Source organism: Leptonychotes weddellii, chromosome 15 (assembly GCF_054177405.1).
Source record: "Leptonychotes weddellii isolate Sample4059 chromosome 15, ASM5417740v2, whole genome shotgun sequence".
NCBI classification, from domain to species: Eukaryota; Metazoa; Chordata; class Mammalia; order Carnivora; family Phocidae; genus Leptonychotes; species Leptonychotes weddellii.
The window spans coordinates 50,996,060-51,018,936 of NC_138383.1; the positions used below are offsets into that span (position 1 = coordinate 50,996,060).

The window sequence follows — 22,877 nt, forward strand, 5'->3', positions numbered from 1 at the left end:
TGCTGGGCCGCCTAGGTCCCAAGTCTGAGACACTGAGCTCTGGGGCTCAGAACCGCCTGAGCACTTGCCTGCCAAGAGCCCCCTGACCTGGGCCAGGGGCCCACGCCTCCCGGAGGCCCCTCACCTGTCTTGGTTGTTGCACAGATCCTGGAGGCAGGGAAGCTGCAGCCCATGCACTACATGGGCCTCGAGCAGAAACCTGGGGGCCCAGAAGCCCAGCACTCCAGTCACAAAGGCTATGGCGGTCACCCCAAGGGTCGACCACACAAAACTCCAGCTGCAAGAGAAAGTGTCCTGGCTGAGACCCCCGGGAGAGGGCTGGGGTTGCAGGGCCCAGCGGCTCCTGTCAGGCCCTGCCCCCACGCCTGGAAACTCTGGTCACCCAGGCGCTTGGAGGGCTCCAGGCTCTGGATCCTCCCCAACATTGCCTAAGAGCCCTGCACAACCCCCTCCACACTTTCCTTCTCGCTGGGCCTTCCTCCCTCCTCTCTGCAGGGCCAGCTCTCCCCATCCCAGAAGGCCCAAAGCCAACAGCACATTCTCCAGGGCACTGTCCCCGCTGCCCCCACCTTCCTCCAAGTGCCCTCCACCGGGCATGGCTCTGTATCAAAGAGAGCTGGGTCCCGTCCGCGCCCCACATTCCAGTAAATCATGAGGCCTGGGAGTGCAGTTGACTCCTGTCTGCCCCCACACCCATGCCTGGGACAGAGGATGGACGCGCTCCCACAGGCTTGCAGAGGTGAGTGATTAACTCCCAGCATCCTCCCGGCAACCCTGGGAGAATTACGTCCATTGAATAAATGAGGGGAGTACAGTTCCAAGTCTCAGGTCACTCGGGGATAAAGCAGTGGCCAAGCCAGAGTCAAAACTCACACTGCCTCCCCCTTCCCTCCCTCCCAGCCCCATCCTGTCGCATGGCAAAGCGAGAAGGGGGCCTCCAAGTGAGGGAGGGGCACCTCAGTTGGTGAGTGGGAGCTCAGAGGAGGAAGAAGACTATGAACATTGGGGCTCCCTGGAGGCGGAGAGAGGCAGGGCAGGGCTGCTGGGGCAGACGGGGGTTCTCAGGGACGTGCAGGGAGGAGCAGGGACACTCACTTTCTCCCCAGGTACCTGACATCCTCACACCAGCTGCTCCTCGGGTCCCCCACGGCCACCTCTTCCTGCTTCTCAGCAGCTCCCCGAGGCGGGTCTGGAACCAGCGCGATAAGCAGGATCAAGGCCACGGCTTCCAGGCAAGGCATGACCTGGGCATGGGAGGGCCCAGGAAGCTCAGGACCACACATACATGCCCTGGACCCCGGAGATCCTGCCGGTGACGAGCCATGTGGCCCAGTGTCTGGGAGGCTCTGTGCCCTGGGGGTGGGGCAGGGGGCTCATTTCTTGGCTGTGCCCTCACACCTAGGACTACAGCGTCTCTGGGGAGTAGGGTCCCCTTGGGACTTCCTTTAATGTGTGCAGTAGACACTACTCCCTTGGGGCCCATGAGCCCGACCAGGAGGACTCACCACCTCTACCCGCCAGGCCCGTCCTACCCTGGGCTGCTCCTACCCTTGTCTGTCCCTCCCCGAGATTCCATGATGCAGCCCGGACCACCCCACCCACGTTACAAGCCACTGGCTTGAGCTCACCCCGCTAGCAAACCCAGCAGCCAGCATCTGAACCCAGGGCTGTGACCTCCACAGTCGTGTTCCATCCAATTTCTGAGCTGCCAATGTCTGACACCCCCCCATGGCGCCAGTGACCGTGCCAAGTGGCTAAGGCCACTGGAGGCTGGAAAGTCCCTGCCGGCCCAGGGGGATCGGAGGGAAGAAGAGGAGGCTGGACTCACTCGGAAGGCCAAACGCCAGTTCCCAGTTAGCTGCAACACGGCCGACCCCAGCACGTAGCCCAGACCGCTGCAACAGAGGGCCAAGGGGGATGGGCAGTGAGGGTGGGGGCAGGTCCAAGGCTGCCAAGCCAGCCTGTGCTGGGCACCCCACCCCAAGGAGCTGGCTTCCTGCTACTCACAGCCCTGCCACGGACAAAGTGAGCCACGTGAGGCCCAGATGTCCACTGCCCTTGGTCCGGTCACTGGTGACCTCTGGCTCCAGGCCCGTCCCCTGCACCACTGCCCAATGCTGCCCTGCCTGAGTCAGGCACTTCCAGGAAAGCTGGATCAGAGCTCAGAGGTTGGATGGCAAATCCCACTCTGACCTACCCACACCCCCCCCCCCGGGGGATGCCTGGCCCAGCCCCACACGCTCCCCAAGGAGGCCTTCCTGAGTGTCCTAGGGTAGAGGGAGCACCTGTATTAACCCTAACCCTTAACACAGCCCACTGGCCAGTGTTCTCACCTCCCTGTACAGACGAGGAAACTGAGGCCCAGAGGGGTAAACGGACCCGGCAGGGAAGGAGGCAGGCTGGGATTCAAATCCCATCCCCAGCCCAGCTTCTGTTCTGGTTCCTGTGGGCCTCAGTCCACCACCTAGGGAAGTGGGTCCTGGGTGGTACCAACCTTCCAATAGGGATGAAGATGTAGAAGATGGCCAGCACTCGGGTCCGCTGGTCCCTCACAAAGAGGTCGTCCAGGACGGTGGGCGCGATGGTGGAGTAGCTGGCCGAGCCTATGCCCACGACTCCCCGGGACAGGAAGAAGAGCCAGGAATGCTGACACAAGACGCCAGTGAGTCCGGGATCACCCACAGGGCAAGGGACCGGAGTGATGACACGTGCCCCCGGGGGAGGAGGTGGGGATGGGGCTAAAGACCCCTGGCTGGCCTCCCAGCCCAGGACCCCCCTGCATCACACGGGTGGCCCCTGCTCCCGGGGACCCCAGGCCCAGGGGAAGCCTTTTTCTGGGCTCCACCTTTGCCAGGCAGGCGGGTTCCCCAGACAGAAGCGGTCACAGGCAGCAGTGGGAGGTGCAGGAGAGGAAGGGTCCCGTTGAGAGAATCCAAGGAGGTGCGCTCTCTAGGCCCTGGAAGGCACCCTGCAGCGAGCCGGGAGCCCGGAATGTATGGAGGCAGGCCCATCCGCTTTCCAAGGGAGGAAGCAGGTGGGGGCAGGACCCCGGGGGCCTTGCAGGGGTGAGGGGACCTACCTGGGGCGAGATGAAGGAGCTGGAGAGGCCTGCCCCCGACCAGAGCAGGATCCCAACACTCAGAGTGGCTTTGCGGCCATGCCGGTCGCCCAGGTAGCCGAACACAGGTGCAGACAGCAGCAGGCTGCAGATGAAGACTGGGGGCACAGGCAGGGGTCACATGCGTCCCCCACTGTGGCGGATAGGCGGACGGGCCCGCAGGCCCCCAGAAGGTACCTGGCTCAGATGCCACAAGCTGGCAGCGGCAGTGGGTGGGGGCCAGGAGGAGGAAAGGATACGGTGAAGCCCCCATCCCCGCCTAACACATAACCCAACGCCCAGAGTCAGGGGCACTGGAGGAGGAGCTGAGGGGCTGGGCTTGCTCACCGTGCACCCCTCCGAGCAGCCCCCCAAGCGCCTGGGAGGCTGAGCCCCAAGTGAAGGTGGAGCCTGTCCTGGAGCAGCACAGGGGGCCCCCAGTGCTCCCCACCAGGACCCTGTCTTTGCACAACTCCCCCCCCTCCTCGCGCCCGGCGGGGCTGGTCTGACTTTGCTCTCACACCCCTGCTGGGGGCGGGGTGGCGGGAGGCGAGGGAGGTCTGCCCGGGCCTGCTCTGCAGACCAGCAGGGTCTAGAAGGAGCGGTCGTTCCCGGAGGCTGGAAAAGCCCTGGTTTTCCGAAGTAGGTAGACCATTCCCCTGACACTGTCGGTTGTATTTGTACCACTTTTTAAAGTAAACCCTTCTGAATTGGCGACTGGATTAGTGAACACATTTGCTGCTCTGCGAGGACAAAGAAACGGCCACGCTTTTGCACGACTCTGCCCTGCGCATAGGTACCCTCGCCGCTCCAAACCGCCTCCGCCCTCCGCAGGTGGAGCGAGGCGGCCTGGACCCGCCTCCACCGGAGGCCCCGCCCCACACCTGGGCCTCCATTCGCTGAGCTCAGATGATTGACATGGCCCGAGCCTAATGAGCGTCCAGACTCGTCCCAGCTCAGGTTCCAGCCCCTCCCAGCCCCTCCCACTCTCCCCGACCTGCTCTAGTATTAGGCTGAGCCATATGCAGTTGCAGAAATTAGGCCAGTTTTGACCTACAAAAAAACGGCAATTTAATATGGTTCGACCTAATACTCCACAGAGAATGGTCTTTGGTGTCAGTGGTATTTAGAATTTTAATAGCTACTGCCAAAATAGGCCTCCAAAAAGGCTGTATCCATTTACACAGGCACAGAAGTTCATGCTCCCTTGCTGACATTTGATAGGATCAATCATATTGTTTTTGTTCATTTAACGGTTGAAAAGCAGACGGTGTCTCGCTGATGTTTTAATCTGCATCGTCCTTATGTCCAGTGAGTCTGAGCAGCTTCCTGTGCTCACGTCCTCTGCCCATTTTTCTATGGGGCTCCCTGTGGTTTGCAAATCATGTCTCCCAGTCCTTTATATTTGTTTTAAGGATTTACAATGCAAATTCTGGGGCTAAACTACCTGGGCTCACATCCTGAACCAAAGACTGCCTAGCTGTGTGACGTTGAGCAAATTCCTTAACTCTTCTGTTCCCCTCGAATCAATGATATGAGACAGTAATTGTGCCTCCCACAGAAGGTTATGGAGATTTTAAATGAAATAAAGCATATAAAAGGCAGTGCCTACCTTTATGTAAATGCCTCATAAATGTTATTCATTGTTGTTACTAACTGCGTTTATAGTTTAAACCACCATCATACAAAAGAGTTTAGCTTTCTTGTACTCAAATGTATCAATCTTCCTCCCGCCAGGATTGTTTCTTGTCTTCTTAAGGCATATCTTCTCTACCCCAAGGTTATAAAAATATTTCCCTACATCTTCTAATCCTTTTATGAGATTTGGGGCAGGGATCCCTTATAGGATATAAACAACTTCACCCCGCAGATGCCCTGAGATGGAGAAGCCTGCCCCCAGGGGGAAGGCACACTCATGCTGGTGCACTCCTCTGCTCCTGGCAGCTCCAGATTCAGATGACTTCGGAGACAAAGGGGAAGGAATGAAGGAGCAGGGCGTGAAGAGAAGGACTCTACACATGGCTGCCTGGATTCGAATCCCAGCTGTGTGACCTTCAGCAAGCCCATAGCCTCTCTGTGCCCCAGGTTTGTCATGGGGGAAATGGGCACAATAATAATAATAATAATCCCTGCCCTGTGGGGTTGTTGTGAAGGGTAAATGAGCTGATATTACAGGGGCACTTGAGACAGGGCCTTCTTCCACTCTGAGCCCTGTGGACAAACAGCAGGGTGGGGTTTGGGGCCATTTCACCGCCACCCGGGAGGTCACTGGAGAGAGAGAGCCTGGTCGGCAGGCCTCCATCCCCTGGCACCCCCCACACACCTCTCTGGGCTGCTTCACACACCGTGCACAGCCCCGGGACACACTTGCACACACGTGCACACGCTTCTCTCTCCATGCAGCTCACTTATGGAGGCCTTGTAGTAATAATCCTGCTCACCAAGGTGAGGACCAGGGAAGGCAGATCGTGACTCAACCACCATTATCTGTTTAATCTAGAAGGTTGTGGGGATTGAGCCCAGAGGGTCTCACTTTGGCTGCTCGAAGGTCAGCAGCCGCTGCTGGCCTCCGCCTCGAGACAAGAGCGGTTGGAAAAGACACGTGGTCTAAAGCAGAGGTCTGCAGGCTCTTTGCCCCAGTGCTTTAAGAAAGAAGCTTATCAACCCATGTACCCTTCACGTGTTTTCGGCCGACATTTAAAACGTTTTCATCGTAAGTTTAAATAGTTGCAAAGGATGTGATTTCCATCATTATTGTATTTTTTAACTACATCTTCATCCAAATACTTGGGGCTGCAGATCACATTCATTCAATTGATGGGAAATGTCTGCCATCTACGGACATTTGCTCTAACAAGTAAAACCAGTCCTTATTTGCCAAATCAATCCAACAAATCGGACTGACTGCCTGTAAGAAAGATGTTAAAACGTTGGCTTCATTTTTTCTAATTGAAATGAATGTGTTGACACCCATCCGTGAGACAACATCTCACTTCTGAATTCTAAATCGTAGATAAATAGTAGCCTGTCACACCAGCAGGACAGCCAGATAAGGCTTGACACTTTGCCATGGGCTTGTGGCCTGGAGGAAACATCCCAAGTTTCTGTGTCGTTCTCTCTGCCTGGTTTGCACGGCCTCCCCCGCAGAAGCCAAGCATCTGTGGGGTCCCCTCTGTCTGGCACCCGGGAGGCTTTCCCACCCCAGGGCAGGGCACCAAAGGTAAACTCAGAATAGGGAAGACAGACATTTTCCTTCCTGAAGGGGAGGCAGGGAGGAAGAACAAGAGACTTTTTCTCAAGCAGGTCCATTTTAGGAAAGAAAAACACAGCCTTGAGGGTCTGTAAGTGGATTCTCTCAAAAGTCTGCTCATGTGGTCCCTAGAAAGTTTTTGTGTATCCCTAGGGGTCCCCGCAGAAACTTGTTCTGAGATGTTGGGGTAGCAGACTGTTAGGGGACGGGGCCCACAGGGAGGAGCCACGCGTGTGCTAGTTACATGTTGGGTGTGTACCCCATGCCGTGACAGTGCATGCACACGTGTGTGTGTGTGTGTTTGTGACCTTGGAGGTGTGGCTGCTCCCCGCCCCTGGACTGACTGCCGGCCCTGTGGGCCCAGACCCCGTATGAACCCATGTGGCAAGTACAGATCTCGTCTGTCTGTCTGTGTGTGTTCTGAGGGCCAGATTTTTCAGGGAAAGCCCACGGCAGGACTTCTCAGCCCCCCCCAGCATCAGGCACCCAGCTGAGCCGGGGAGGGATGAGTGACCACTCATCACGATCTGAAGCTCAGGAGCCTTCCTAGCCCCACCCCCTGCTCCTTCGCAGCCCCTGCGCTCAAACCCGAAACGGCTGCTCAGGCACCAGGGCTCGGCCCAGATTCTCCCCTCCTCCCACCCACACTGGCCCTCGCAGGGGACGCGGTGGGGCTCAGCCTGACCCCTGCCCCAGCACGAGCCCTGGGCCCCAGCTCCAGAGCAGGGACTCGCTCCTTACCTGTCTGAAGCAAACCAGCATTGCTATTGCTGATCTGAAAAAAGTTCTGTATGTCCAGCAGCATCCTTGTGGACAGACGGACAGCACTCAGGACATGGGAAGTGGCCTCCTGGGCCTCTAGGGGCAGCTGCCCCCGCCTGTGGGATAGGGCCCCAGCTGACCAGTGCAGCACAGAGTGGCTCTGGGCCCACTGCTCTCATCCCCTCTCTGCCACACCACGCACATGCAAGCCCACACGCGCACAGAGAGACGGGTACACATCAACACACACGGGAACACGTATCCCAGAGGCCCAAACGTACGCCCGTGTTCATGCACAAGCATCCACCGGGACACAGATGCACAGACGTGCAGATCCGCATCCGTACGTACAAACGGACATGCCCAGAGAAACGTGCCCGCAGAGGCGCAGACCCACACACACGCCCACGGAGTCTGCACGCCGCAGGCCTGCTCGCATACACACGTGTGCAGGGTTGCCGTACACATCCTGATCAGAGCGACCGGCAGCTCCGAGTTGCTACACGGTGCGCAGCTCGCTTAGACTACAGTGTTAATGACTATGCAGCGCTGCAGCCCTGCTCAGGTACCAGCTCCAGACATTCGTGGATGTACATACATGCGTGAGCACGGACATACAAAGACACACATGCCCTGGGCTGCACATGCGCACACGCAAGCACGTTCTTCCAGAGGCATGAGCAGACAGATGGTGCCCGTGAGAGCTTCAGAGAAGGACCCACTTGGGTCCCAACTCCCTGAGGGGGGCAGGCTCTTTCTCCACGCCAGCCGGGCCTCGGGAGCCCCTCCAAGGTCTCCCTGGGCCACAGGCCAATGCAGTGGGCACTCAGCCCAACACAGAGAGAGGAAGCAGGCCCTATTCCCCGAAATCCCCTCAGCCTTTGGCAGTGCTTCAGCAAGGGTTAGTCAGAGTGGAGGCACCTGCTTATCTGAGCTGGGAGGCTCAGGCCCCATCATTAGGAAGAAGAGCAATCATCGCTGTCATTCAGTTATGAGCCGGCGGAGGGCCCAGCCCCTGAGCTGGGCCCTGCAGGTGTCCCCCTCAGAGCTGGGGGAGCAGCCCCCTCCCACCCCTCTGAGACCCGCCAGCAGGCAGAGGAAGGCCCAAGAAGCAGAGAAGCCCCGTATGAGAATTTTGTTCAGACATTGGCTTTGGGCCCGAAAACCACAACATGCAACCATACCAGCCTGTATGTCTTTCCTTCCTTTTTAATACTTTTAATTACACGAATAAGACGTATTCGTTGGAGAGAAAAAACAGAAACACTAATAAGCAAAGCAAAGAGTTAAAAATTCTGTAGGATCACACTCATCCTTCATCCTCAGCAGTGAGGACTTGCCCCTGGTTTTATCTGCTCCTGGGCTCCTCCCAGCCCTCTGGGGCCTTGAGTGGACCCCGCCTCCCCCCTCCATCCCGTCATCTGCCCCCACAGAGCCACTTCCCACAAGAGCATGTGAAAACCACCTGCCCCCCCAGCCGTCCCTGCCGCTCACTCTGCGTGGTTTCACTTCTTCCAGCCTCCTTCATCCAAGCCAGCAACCTCGGCCTTGTTTCCACCCAGCCAGAGGAAGTCCCAACAGGGAAGGGCCTCCGCTGGCTGGACTCGGGGCCTCCCCAGCCTGCAGGGCTCCAGGCACTCCCCCACCCCACACACACTCTGCTTCTCTACCTCTTCCCCGCTCAGCTCCGGCCCTCGGCCCACACACCCACACACCCTCTTGGGCCTCCACCTACTACACAGCAGTAGCCCCGGAACTGGATGCCCCACATCTTGTTCTGTCTGCACCCATCTCATTCTAGTCCCCCCACCCCAAAAATTGTCTGTGGCTCCATATTGCCCCAACAGAAAGCCCAAGCTCCCAGCCTGGCAAACACGAAGCCTGTGATCTGGCCCCAAAGACCCTTTTAGAAGAGTTCCCTGCTGTCCCACCTCTGGTCACCTCTGCCCAGAGCACACACCCCCACTCCGTGTGCCCACACCGACCCCTCACCCAACACCCTCAGCTCACTCTACTTCCTGCCTCGCCAACTTTCTCAGCTTCAAGACCCAACCCAAATGTCCCCTCTTCTGAGTTCGGCCAGAACCCTCAGTCGCTGTCCTGGGGCCGCCCCGTGAACGTCCAGCCTGCTCTGGTCTGTGTGTGCCCTCCGAGCTCCCCGGAGATGGACTCGCGTCTGCACGCTTCTGCAGATCGGATCCTGTTCGCCGCACAGCTGCTGCCTGGTGGGCTGAGCCCGTCTCTGGTGCACCAGGGTCCTGGCCTCAGGGCTGCTGCAGTGCCCCCTGACCCCCACCCCAGCCCAGCCTGGGCTTCCCTCTGCCCCACGACATGGGCATTCCTGAGCTTCGGAACCACCAGACAGACCCTCCCTGGGTCTCCCAGCCCCAGAGTTCACGTTCAGTCAGTCAGTCTTGAATGTATCAGTGATGAAGAGAGAAAAGAGAGTTAAATCTGGAATGAATAAAGGAATGAATGAGTTAAGGGAATGTGTGAGTAACGAGAAGAGCAGGTTGAGCCCTGGGGCCTCCAGGAAGGAAGTCAAAATGTGCAAGGCTTGCACACAGCCCACTGTCCCAGAAGCACCCAGCCAGCGATTTCTGGGCCCGGCTGCCCTGCCCTCCACAACCTCACTCAGCATTCCACCCAGAACCTCCAGGCCTTCGCCAAGGCCCTCCCTGCGGCCCTCGCCGCCCCCCCACCGCCACCGCGCACCCACACCTGTGTGCACAGGCCTAGGTTGGGGCTGGATCGGGAAGGCGATGCCCCCCCGCCCCCCGGGCTTGGCTGAAACTCCCTCCGGCAGGGATGTACTCCACAAGGAGACAGTTTGCAGGACGGAGGGCACCGTGGATGCGCTGTGCTGGCTGGTGGCAGGCGACCATGAGTGAGTGGCAAGCAGGTGCTTCCCAGGACGCCGCCCACCGTCGCCTCCTCACCTGCAATGATGAACCAGTTCATGTAGTTCAGGAGGTTGATGTAGCAGAGCACCGCGGCGGCCAGCCAAGCCCGCCAGCGGGGCAGGTTCCAGGGGGCGGACGCGGTCCCAGGGGGGCACGGGCCTGCGCCCGAGGCCCAAGGGTGCCCCCCGGCCCGGGCTCCCAGCACTCCGCCGACATGGCCCCAGCCTCACCAGCCCGAGCTCCTGTCCCAGGATGGCTGCCGGGACAGAGGCACATCAGCTCTGCACCGAGTCACTTCCTGTGGGTTCCCGGCCCCCCGACCTCAAAGTAGCTGCCCTAACTGCTGAACATCTTATCGCAGGTTCCTCCCGAGCCCACCGCAGGCTGGCCCTCAAGGTTTCACCACCCCCGGCCCTGAAGCCCGCTGGGGGCCTCCCCCGGGTGACAGGACATGATGGTCCCCTTGACCTCGCCTGCAGCTTCGGCGGCTGCAACGAGGAAGAGAAGCTTAACGCGACGGGAAATGAGATGAGTCTCCGGAGCCCTGCTCTGCAAAAGAGGGTCTGGCTGCCCGCACAAGAGATGGGCTGTGAGTGCAGGACGTGAGCCGGGCCAGATGGGGAAGGCTGGGTGCTGGCCGGGAGAGCAGCACCCAACTGTGAGCGAGGTCAGCACCTTTCCCACTCTGGTGCCCCACCTGGGGAGGCAGAGGTGATGGAGGGGCTGTCCCCGGAAGGACAACGGACTCGAAATCCAGGGGGAGGGGCAAGATATTGGCATAGTCTCAAAGTGTCTCTTTACAGAATGTTTATCAGTAGCGGGGGCGGGGGGGGAGTACCCATACAGTAGAAGAATCAGGCAATGTCTAGAACAAGGATTAAAGTAACACCACCGCCAAGAGCAGAGGGCATTGTGTGTGTGTGTCCCCCCCGGAGGCCCTGAGCCGGCCACATGTCACCTAGGCAGGGTTCCAATCAGGAATGCACGGCCCGGATCTAACGAGGAAACATCAGACACACCCAAATTGAGGGACACTGTTTTTTTTTTTAATAGACTATGTTCTAGAGAAGTTTTAGGTTCACAGCAAAATTGAACAAAAGGTTGAGTTTCTGTACATCCTCTGCCCCCCCCCACAGTCTCCCCCATTATCAACACCCCCACCAGAGGGGGACGTTTGTGATGACTGATGACCCTACAACCACACATCGTTGTCACCCAAGTCTGTCGCTTACGTTAGGGTTCACTCTTGATGTTGCACGTTCTGGGGTTCAGACAAGTGTGTGATGGGTGTCCACCTTAATGGTATCACGCAGGGAAGTTTCATGGCCTTGAAAGTCCTCTGTGAGCTGCCTGCCTCCCTGCCCACCCCTGGCAATCACTGTTTTTACCATCTTCATAGTTATGCCTTTTCCAGAAAGCCGTAGAGTCAGAATCACACAGTATGGAGCCTTTTCAGACTGGCTTCTTCACTCAGCAATATACATTTAAGGTGCTCCCATGTCTTTTCATGGCTTGGTAAGTCATTCTTTTTCATGCTGAAAAATATTCCATTGTCTGGACCACACTTTATTTATCCATTCATCTACTGAAGCACATGTTGGTTGATTGCAAATTTTAGCGATTATATATGAAGCTGTCAGAATCATCTGTGTGTGAGTTGCTCTGTGCGCTCAAGTTTCAACTCCCTTGAGTAAACACCAAGGATTGCAATTGCTAGATTGCACAGTAAGAGTATGGAACACTATCTTTTTAAAAGGTACTGTATTTTTTAAGATTTATTTATTTACTTGAGAGAGAGTGTGCACATGGTGGGGAGGAGCAAAGGGAGAGAGAATCTCAAGCAGACTCGCAGCTGAGCATGGAGCCCTACGAGGGACTCGATCCCATGACCCTGAGATCATGACCTGAGCTGAAGTCAAGAGTTGGACACTTAACCAACTAAACCACCCAGATGCCCCTTAAAGGAACTGTATTATGCAAAAATGTCAAAGTCATAAAAGACTAAGGAAGACGGAGGGATTATTTCAGAGTAAAGGAGATGGAAGAGCTGTGATAATTTAGTGCAACATGGACCCCAGACTGGAAGGAAATGCGTGTTATTGGATCAACTGATAAGATTGGAATGCAGACTGTAGACCAGGAAGACATACACCAGCATCGATCGTACTGAAGTTGATGACGGTACCGTGGTTGCATAGATGAAGCCCTTATACTGAAGTATTTAAGGGTAACAGACCACCGTATATGCAACTGACCCTCAAGTGGTTCATGGAAAAAAAAGTAGAGCTAGCACGAGAGCAAATGGGGCAAGACGTGAAGAGTAGATGAGTTTGGGTAAAGATTGTGTGGGTTTCTCTCCGAACCATATTATAATTTTTTTGTAAGTTGAAAATTATTTCAAAATAAAAAACACAAAAGCACAAAATGACAAACTACCCAATTAAAAACAGGCAGCGGACTTGAATAGATATTTCTGCAAAGATGTCCAAACGGCCGACATGCACGTGAAGAGATACTCACTATCACTAGTCACTAAGGAAAGGCGGATCAAAACCACAATGAAGATGGATGTTCTTTGAGCAGCTAGCCGGTGGGCTCTGTGTTGGCTTTACCTCTGTTCTTACTGGAATAGTGTGACAGAAGATGCTTTGCCTCTTAAAAAAATAACACAATGAGAAACCAGTTCATATGCACTAAGATGACTAGAATTAAAATTGTTTTCATTAAAAAAAAATAATAACAAGTTTGGTGAGGATGTGTGGAGAAATTGAAACCCTCATACATTGCTGGTGGGAACGGAAAAGGGTTCAGCATCTGTGGAAAACAGTGTAGTGGTTCTCCAAAAGGTCAAACTTAGAATTAAACCACGACCAGCAATTCCACTCCTGGGTGTATACCCAGAAGGGTTGAAAACAGGGACTCAAGCAAATACTTGCCCGCAAATGTCCATAGAAGCACTATTTGCCGTCGCCCGAAGGTGGAAACAGCCCAAAAGCCCGTCAACTGATAAACAGGCAAAGCAGGGTAGCCTTCTCGGGTCCCCTCCCTCTTCGGGAGTTTCGTACTCTATCATTCAGTAAACTTTACTATTGCTCAATAAACTTTGCTGCCCACCAAAAAACAGGCAAAGCAAATGTGGGTTGTGCGTGCAACGGAATACTATCCAGGCACAAAAAGGGATGGGGTCCTGATCCATGCTACCACACGCTTGAAACATCGTGCTAAGTGACAGAAGTCACACGCAAGGGGCCACACACTGTATGATTCCATTTATACAAAATATCCCAGATAGTTAAGTCCATCGAAACAGAAAGCAGATTCATGGTTGCCAGGGGCTGGGAGGAGCAGGAAATGCTCCATGGGTTCGGGGTCTCCCCTGGGGCGATGGGATGTTTTGGAACTGGATAGAGGTGATGATGTCACAACACTGTGAAAGTACCAAATGCCACTGGGTTATATGCTCTGAAATGTTTAAAACCTCACGTTATGTGAATTTCGCCTCGACTTTTTAGAAGAGCTAAAGCAAACCGAGAAAAGGCCAGTCTGGAGACATGTCGAGAACATGAGCTTTGCTGGCGGACCAGCCAGGGTTCAAATTCCAATTTTGCTTCTTCCGAGCTACATGCTTAGTGCAAGTCCGCAACCTCTCTGGGTCTCGGGCTCCTCACCAGCGACAGTTGTGCGGACGAACTGAGTCAAGCGCGTGTAGCTTTCCCTGCTGGCCCGAGTGGGGGCTCACAGGAAGCATCTGGGGAGGGGGAGGCTGGCTTTATTACCACTGTGAGGGTGGCGCTCACCACCTGCCCCGTGGGGGTGGTCTTGGCGAAGCCAAGGGAAGCTCAGAATCAGGCCCTCAAGCAGGAGCGTGCGCAGCTCCAGGGCCGAGGGCCTGTGTGGGGGGCAGGGTCACCAGGCATCCCTCCGATCTCCACACCTCGGGCTCCTGGGGTAATAAAGAACACACCCTCTACTTCTGTGGCTCTGTTGTGCTGGTTGTGCCGTAAACAAGATCATGTTTGAAAAATGCCCAGAACTTTGCCTGGTTTTGAGGAAGTGCTCGGGGTTTCCCTGGCCCGGGACTTTGGAGCAGTTTCCCCGGCTGGGACTTCGATCCTGGCCCTGCCCTCGGATGCATGATAAGCAGAGCTACATCCCCACGTAGAGTCGTGAGTACAGCCCCGGAGCGTGATGCAGGTGTGCGCATCCTGCCGATGACGCGAGAGCTTTGCACGTCACGAGCATGAGACCGGGCTGCTCCCGGTCACCCCGCTCCAGGGTCCGGCCCTCACTACGCCAGGCCAGAACACCACCCCGTCCCGGCCTTCAGAGCTCCCGGGATGGGTCCAATCAGGGAGGCTGGGCATCAGCCGGGAGGGCAGAGTGCAGGCTCACACGGGATGTGTCCCCGGGGGGAGGTTCTGGAGGAGGAGGCTGTGGCAACAAAGCCGGGGGTGGGGCCAGCAGGGCGACACAGTCTGGGATGCTCGGGTAAGGAGCCTGGGTACCAACACTGCGAGGTGTCAGCGGGACATGTCCCTCTCTGGGCCTCAGCCTCCCTATTTGAACACCGGGGGTCAGGATGGTAGAGCGCTTGGAAGGCCCTAGAAGGTCCGCTTAGCTTCCAGGTTGGTGTGCATGCCTATCTCTCGGCTGGGCTGCAGACTCCTTGAGGGGTCCAGGGAGCAGACCCGGTCATTTCTCCAGGGACCACCAGGCAGATGCTGCTACCTTCAGGCCTTGCAGGCAGGAGCCAGGACCCAAAAGTCCTGCTTCTCAAGAACAGAAACATTTCCACGCGCACATGGACAGGAAACACTGCTTTCGATGGGTGGGAAAGACAACTCTGTGTCTGATCTGGAGCCCCCAGTCCCAGGAAGGGGCTGGATCGCCCCCGAGCCAGCTGCAGATCCTCCACGGTCTGGCAGCCCCCTCCCAGCCAACGCAAGAGCCAGGGTGTCCAGCCTGCAGCGTCGGCAGGCTCTGCAGAGTGAGGTCTAACGTGCTCAAAATCACTTTCCCTGAAAAGTCAATGGGCATACACCCAGAAGTCCTGCAAGAAGGGCCTTGGGCAAATGCCTGCACACCCATGTTCAAAGCAGCACTATTCACAACAGCTGAAAGGCAGAAACAGCCCAAACGCCCATCAACGAGTGAATGGATAAGAAGAATGTGGCCCATCCGCACCGTGGAATAGCATTCAGCCCCGAAAAGGAGGGGCGTTCTGACACCCACCGCAGCGTGGATGAACCTGTGGGACACGCTGAGGGACACAGGCCGGTCCCAGAGGGCAAGTGCTGTGTGGTCCCACTCAGATGAGGAACCTGCAGCAGCCGGATGCATAGACAGAGCGGGCGGAGGTGCCGGGGGCCTGCTCCTTGACCAGAGCAGCAAGATGGACAGACGTCCTGAATGAGTGACGTCCTGGAGGTGCCTGGGGTCAGGGTGGAACGGGGACAGAGCGTCCGTCTGGGAAGATGGAAGGTCCTGGGGACGGACCGCGGTGCCGGCTGCACAAGGGGAATGTGCTCGGGGCCCCAGAACTGAACACGTACAGACAGTGAAGGTGGAACGTTTTGTGTGATGCGCATTTTACCGCAGTTAAAAAGAGCAAATGTGGTGACGACACTGCCGAGAAAGGGGCAACTTTCTGGGCTCCAGGTTTCGGGGCGCTGGTCGTAAGTAACGGTGCCTCCAGACAGCCCTTCACCTAATGTTGGTTGCGTCGACCTCACGTGGGGGCCCGCACTCTGCTGCGCTGCTTCGGTCTCGCGGGCCAGCCTGGTCCACCGCGCGAGGGGACTGCGCGGGGCGCCCCACGCGCGGGACCTCGCTGGACACCAGCTTGCAGGCTGGCCACGCCCAAGAAGGAAGGTTTCTCCCGGCCCCCCTTCCTGTGTGCTGATCAGGGAGGAAACCTCCCCCACAAATGCCCCAGGGGCATTCCCTCCGACCCACCGGCCCACCGGCAGGGTGGGCTCCGCAGGAGGCCGCCCCGGTACGAGGGAGGCGCGGGAGCAGGTGGCCGCTGGGCGGGCGAGCGTCTTCCACGACTGGCCAACCGCGGAGTGCGCGAACCGGCGGCCACGTTCCCGGGAACAGGGGGTGTGGCTGGAGGGCTCGCCCAGCTCCTACTGGGGTCTGGGAGGGGGCGGGTGCCAGAAACTGCCCTACCCGGAGCGCCTGAAGCTAGCGGGAGGGGTGCGGGAAAGAGAGCTGCGGAGCGCTGAGGGCCGCAAGCTTGGGGCCTGCAGCCTGGGGCACCCCTCGCGGAGCGGAGCACGAGTTCAGATTCAAAAAGGCCCGGGAGCATCCTTCCGGGGGTGGGGACCGGCGGGGCCCTGGCCTCCACAGCGACACCCTGTGGCCACAAGCGGGACCGCAGGCACGAAGCCCGCCGGCGCAGCGAGCCCTCGGAGCTCCTGGGCCATCGGGGCCGGGGGGCTAACTGGACACGAGCGGGCACGGGTGACTACGGGACACGGGTCACCGCATGCCGCATGGTGGACCGGCCACGTGGATGGCATATGCGCACAGGGACAGTGCGGAAGGATATACCCAAAGGGCTCACCGAGCCCCTCCCGGCTCAGAGAATTAAGGTGATGGTTTTCCTACCTCCTCTTTTCTTTCTTTACTGGCCAGTAATTATAATGGCAGGTACTGATGACAGAGCACTTCCCATGTGCGGGGACGAGCTGTGATGGGCATGCGTACTTTCAGATGAGCAGGCTGGGCACGAAGCATCATGGGGCTGGAGGGCTCTCACACGGCTGGCAAACTGGTTCTGGGCACAAGTGCCCCGTCTGGCTCTGAACTGTGCTCTGCCCTCCTGGCAAATCCACCTGCTTGTCTTCTTTGCATGCACCAAATTTCTGTAATTGCATAGAAGAAAGGAGAAAGTAGGGACATGCATGGGCTTATCATCACACCAGAAATAATGCAGGGACAAAACAAGCCGGACATGAGTCTGCCCGACGCCTGTGGTGCCGCTGTCAGAGCTGCAGGGTCCCCGGGGGCGAAGCTGCACCCACAAAGCCTGGACTTGGTGCCAGCAGAGGCCCCTCTTCACCTGGGACCTCAGGACTGGGTAGCAGTTCTGGATATTCCTCCTACTGGTTATGTTTCCAAACTCCACTCGGAGGTCACCTCCTCCAGGAAGCCTGCAGGCTTGGCTGGGTGCTTACTTTTATCATGATACTTACTGCTCATTACTGGGATTTTCTGTCTCCTGCACAGGTCAGTGAGCCCTTTAGGGGAGAGGCGATGTGTGAGCCCTTTCTGCCTCACCTGGGGTCCTTGACCAGAGCAGCAAGATGGACAGACGTCCTGAATGAGTGAAGGAAGCTTGCTTCTCAGGCACCAGCCACACCAGCCTGGGAGTAAGAGTAGGCTCTCTCTTTTAGCAAAGGTGTTTCTGTTACTCTAGCCTTTACCAGAAAAATAGCTAGAACTCTCGCTGTTTGAAAGCGTGACCCCACACACTTCTTTTGGGACCGCGCAGAGGGAGTCTGGCTTGTGCGTGGCTGCCCTCGGCTCTGCACACAAGGGCGGCTCCCTGTGGGTGGGGGATGGAGAGGAGGGGGACAGCCAGAGGGCACAGGGCTTGTTTTGGAGGTAATGAAAATGTTCTAAAATTGACCGTGGTCATGGCTGCACATACCAAAAAAAGAAAAAGAAACCGCACTTGAGCTGTACATTTTAAATGAGTGAATTGAATGGCATTTCAACAAAGTCGTTAAAATGTCAATAATATGATCTCACAGCTCCTGTGGGCCCAGAATTCAGAGGCACTTCTTGCCCACGCCCTCAGTGGGCCTCCTGGTCACCCCTCGTCTGCCCGAGACTTCAACCCCTGCCTCTTTCCATCCTCCCCACTCCCAGGCCTCAGCACATCTCCAACCATCTCCTGACGCCCACCCCCACCCGGATGTCTGCCAGGCATCGCAAATGCACGGGGCCCAAACAGACTTCCCGGTTCCTCCCCCCGAAACCTCCCTCCCTCAGGCTTCTCGGGCCTATTGGCACGGTCATCCACGCAGAGCACAGGCGAAACACGCAGTGAGTCTCTTCCTTCCTTCACCCGCACATCCAGTCCTTCAGCAAATCTGGCCAGCGCGCCTCTAGAACACTTTTGAGTCCATCCTGTCTCCCCCTCCATCACGAAAGGCCTAGACGGGCCCCCTCATATCTCCCCTGCACGGCTGCAGTGGGAAGCTGACTGGCCCACCACAGCCCTCCCTGCTGGGTCCACGGGCTGCACCGCAGCCCCTGATCTTTGTAAAATCACTCCCCGGCTTAGAACGCCTTTTCCCCAGGCCTTCCACCGTGGCTGGAGTAAAACCAGATCCCTTTCCCTGCCTCCAGGCCCTTTATCTTGTCCCTGACCCCGCTATCTTGGCCTCAAATCTTATCATCCTTCCCCTTGCTCACTCTGTTACAGCTGCGCAGCTTTCTCTGTTCCTCAAAGCTCAACCCCATCTCAGGGACTTTGACCATCCCCTCCCCCTGGAATGCTGCTCTGTGAGATCTCTGCACCACAGGTTTCTTCTTATTCAGATATCAGCTTAAATGTCACTTCCTCCAAGAAGCCCTCCCTGACCACTCCATTTAAGGAAGTCACCCAGTCACTCTCTGTCCCACCTCCATATCACAGTCTGACGGTTTTCTTGTTTACTTGTTCATTTTTTTCCTCCACTGTCTGTCTTGGCAGCCGCTGTACCCCCAGCACCGTGGTGCATGGCACTCAGGCCGTGCTCGTTCCAATAAAGAAAGGAAGGAATTGCTGTGTGGCTTCAGGCACGTCGGTGCTGGTCTCTGAACCCTCTCTATGAGGTAAAGTCACGTGCCCTCATAAGCTCTTTGCTTCTTAGGGTCAATCTGCAAAGGCAAAGGTTTAAGGCAAGTCGGCGCTGGGGTGCCAGGGACCACCAGGTGTCGCTAAACACCAAGACAAGACCAGCCTTAGCTACGTGACAGTTCCGGGGCGGGCCCAAGAGTCTAGGTGGTCAGCTCACCACTGAGAGGGTCTCCAAGGACACTTGAGTCAGTGCATGCCTTCTGGGGCGACCCTCAAGTGGGGGATCTCCAGTGACACGACCAGCCAGGCAAAGGACCCGGGGCTAGACTCTGGGTTCTCTGGGCCTCAGTCTTCCCGTCTGCCCATTGGGTGTAGACTTACCGTACAGGTTCTTCTGGCGCAGACCCCTCCTCTGTGGCAGCATCGGGGCGGGAGGAAGGAGGATAGGAAAGGAGAAGGGGGTCCCCCTTTCTTCCCTCTGTCCCATGGGGCAGGGCCATGTCCTTCCCTGGGTGCGTTTTTGGCGCCCACACGTTCCACGGGAAGGTACCTCTGACAAGGCACAGCTTTGTCATTAGGCCCTGTCAGAGGTGCGAGCAGTCACAGCCAGAAGAATTCCTCTGGTGAGACGCAGGGACGTCCTGGGTGAGGAGGGGAAATGTATTCTTCTAAAAAAGCAAATGTTAGAACCATTATGAGCTCAGGGCTCCACCCAAACAGGCCATCAGCCAGACTTGCCAACAGGCCACTCGGGGGTTGCAGAAGAGGGACAGAAGCGCCCCAGGGAGGGGCACTGACCTGCCCAAGACCGTCACGCACAAAATATACTCGGCAAACTGCTGTGCGCGAGTCCAGGGGAGATCAGTGTGGGTTCTGAGAGATGGAGCCAGAGCCGGGGAATGGGGGTTGAGGAAGCCTGGGGCTTCAGGGTGACGCATCCCAAGACCCCGAACCTTCAGTGAGAATGAACTTTACTGCACACATTGAAGTGGCCAAAATGTTCTATCCAGCAGGTTACGCCTCTCGCCAGGACCCTCGTCCTGATCCCACACAGCCCCACAAGAGAAGGGGGAACCCTTTCAGGGACACATTTGGACCCAGGCTTAATGAAAGTCGTGGGAACACTGACTCCAGGTCCTTGTCAAACCCCCGAGGGCAAGCAGGGGAGAGCTTCCTTCCAACAGAAGAGGAACACACAGGCAGAACAAAACGAAGATGTGTTCACATACATACCCTTATACAGAATTCAGCTTTATTGAAATATAACTCACAAACCACACTATTTCACCCATTCAAAAATTTTTAAAGATTTTATTTATTTATTTGAGAGAGAGGGAACACAAGCAGGGGGAGGGGCAGAGGGAGAAGCAGACTCCCCGCTGAGCAGGGAGCCCGACGTGGGACTCGATCCCAGGACCCTGAGATCATGACCCGAGCCGAAGGCAGACACTTAATGACTGAGCCACCCAGGCGCCCCCACCCATTGAAATTTTACAAATCAATGCTTTTTAGTATAGAGCTTTACAACAGCAGTGCAATCAACTTGAAAACATGTTATCACCGCAAAAATAAACCCTACACCCGTTAGCAGCGCCTCCCATTTCCCCAGCTTCTCCCCGCCGCCCGTTTGCCTCTCTGGATTCGCCTGTTCTGGACACTTCATGTAAATGGAATCATGCAGCACGAGGCCTTTTGTGTCTGGCTTCTCTCTCCAACGTGATGTTTTTGAGGTTCGTCCCCGCTAATGCATGGGTCAGGACCTCATTCCTTTTGATGGCCAAATCACATTCCATTGTACGGATGCACCAGAATTTGTGTGTCTGTCCACCACTTGATGGACATTTGGGTTGTTGCCACCTTTTGTCTATTATGAGTAATGCCTAAGTTTTTAGATGAACCTATGTTTTCAATGTATTTGTTGGGTGCTGGGAAGGAGAGCTCCCCGCTTACCGGCTTGAGGAGCCTCCAGGCTGTTTCCCAAGGCGGCTGCACCTTCCGCCTTCCCACCAGCCACGAGTGAGAGTTCCAGTCACAAACACTTGCTTTCTGTCCGTTGGATTCCAGCCGTCCCAGGGGGTGTGGAGTGGTACCTCACTACAGTTGTGCTTGGCATTTCCCTGACGGCTCATGATGCTGAGCATCTTTTCAAGTAGTTATATCTTCTTCAGAGAAATGTCTGTTCAAATCCTTCAGCCGTTTTTTTTTTTAATTTTTAAAAAAGATTTATTTATTTATTTTAGAGAGAGAGGGAGAGAGAGAGCGCGCACACAGTGGGGAGGGCAGAGGGAGAGGAGAGAGAGTCTTAAGCAGACTCCCCACTGAGCGCAGAACCTAACGGGGGCCTCGATCCCCCAACCCTGAGATCATGACCTGAGCCGAAATCAAGAGTCAGACGTTCCACCGACTGAGCCACCCAGGCGCCCCCCTTCACCCATTTTTAAATGGGGTTGTCTTTTTGTTGTTTTACGAGTCCTTTATACATTGTAGATAGAAATCCCTAATCAGGCAGATGACTTGTAAACATTTTCTCCCATTGTCCCATGAGGGGTCCTTCCACGCTCTGGATATCTGCCTTACGTTTTAAGGATATGTCATCAGGTAATACAACTTGAGAGTTGTTTCATCTTCGTAGGTCATTCCTATAATCATGAGGTGGGCCCTCTTGTTTTCCCTCATAAATATTTTCTGTCTTAAATAACATTTTGTTTGCTATTTATAGAAACACACCAGCTTTCTTTCGGCTAGTATTTTCTATTTACTCTCAACCTTCCATATCCTTGTTTTAGGTGTTTCTTTTGTAAACAGCATGAATCTTGACTCTTCAAGTCCAAGCTGACGGTCAGTCTGGCCAAGTTGGTGCACTTACAATTACGGTGACTCAGGCTGGTCAGAGGTGCCAGCAATCTGGCCCGCGCTGCACCGGAGGAGGGGAACGAAACTGCCTTTTATCCACTGCTGGTTTCGTGCCAGCCCAAGCTGCTGAGTGCGCCCCGCGCCGGCATAAATAGGAGTAGTCCTCTTTCTCGGAGAGAGGGAGCAAGGCTCTGCTCAGGTAACCCACTCAAAGTCACACAGCTGGTGAGGGGCAGAGTTGGGGCTCTCCCTGGGCTCCAGACCCCCTCCCCACAACCTGCAGGGGCAGCCAGGACCCCTCCCAAAGTGGGCAGAAATCCAGCTGGACCTGGGGGTCAGACTGTGACAGAGAAGGAAACAGGTTTGCAGGCAAAGGGAAGAGTCACACCTGGGTGCCAAGGTGCATCAAGGTCAAAAGGGTGGGGGCGCCTGGGTGGCTCAGTGGTTGGGCGTCTGCCTTCAGCTCGGGTCATGGTCCCAGGGTCCTGGGATCGAGCCCCGCATCGGGCTCCCTGCTCGGCAGGGAGCCTGCTTCTCCCTGTCCCACTCCCCCTGCCTGTGTTCCCTCTCTCGCTGTGTCTCTCTCTGTCAAATAAATAAATAAAATCTTTTTAAAAAAAAGTCAAAAGGGTGGGGCCCCGCTCCACCTAACCCAGCCCACCACTGGTATAGCAGGGACCGTTCCCCACCCTATGCCCCTGCATTTCTCCTGTCCATGACATGCACAGTAGGGTGGCTGAGCAATTCCAAATAAATCTGAGAAATAAAGTGATTCTGTTCCGTTTCACTGGTGTGCAGGGGGAGATGTTTAGCACCCCACTAAGTGGGGAGGGGGATCTCGGAGCATTTGCCAAGTGCTGTGGTATGAATACTCCCACCATGCCAAACTATCAACATCACCAAACACACAGAGTTGGGAAGATACGCACCCAATCCGCTCACACAAGCCGGGAGCAGCCGACTCCAGCCCACCACCCTGCTTACCCCCTCCTGGAGAAGTCTGCCAAATGGGGGGTGGACGCTGCTACTGGAGGCTGTGCCTTTTCAGTGGGGTATAGAGAGTTCATGCCCCTCGTCCTCCTGCTCCTCCTCCAGGAAGACCCTGCAGGTAGGGGTGGTCGGGGTTAGAGAGATTGAGGCTTAAAGAGAACGTGCCCAGTGAGTGCACCCAACACACCTGTGAGTGTCCACATGCACCTGTGATGTGTGCACAACCCC

General features: G+C 56.2%; 1 protein-coding gene and 1 pseudogene across 5 annotated transcripts in view; one reads left to right on the forward strand and one right to left on the reverse strand.

The window, feature by feature from the left end:
- SPNS3 (SPNS lysolipid transporter 3, sphingosine-1-phosphate (putative)) overlaps window positions 1-10,726 on the reverse strand; it is a 34,975-nt gene extending 24,249 nt beyond the window's left edge. The window contains exons 1-7 of one of the 5 annotated variants that reach the window (XM_081805924.1): window positions 10,048-10,724; window positions 7,089-7,153; window positions 3,080-3,216; window positions 2,495-2,646; window positions 1,829-1,895; window positions 1,096-1,244; window positions 125-277 (exon numbers count right to left, since the gene is read on the reverse strand). In XM_081805924.1, coding sequence (XP_081662050.1) covers window positions 125-277; window positions 1,096-1,244; window positions 1,829-1,895; window positions 2,495-2,646; window positions 3,080-3,216; window positions 7,089-7,153; window positions 10,048-10,070 — 746 coding nt within the window. In that variant the 5' untranslated portion in view covers window positions 10,071-10,724. Of the gene's footprint in view, window positions 1-124; window positions 278-1,095; window positions 1,245-1,828; window positions 1,896-2,494; window positions 2,647-3,079; window positions 3,217-7,088; window positions 7,226-10,047 lie in introns of all 5 variants that reach the window. The other 4 variants (XM_081805923.1, XM_081805926.1, XM_081805925.1 and 1 more) reach the window with 4 other exon arrangements.
- Window positions 10,265-22,877, forward strand: part of LOC102729797 (acyl carrier protein, mitochondrial pseudogene) — an 18,360-nt pseudogene continuing 5,747 nt past the window's right edge.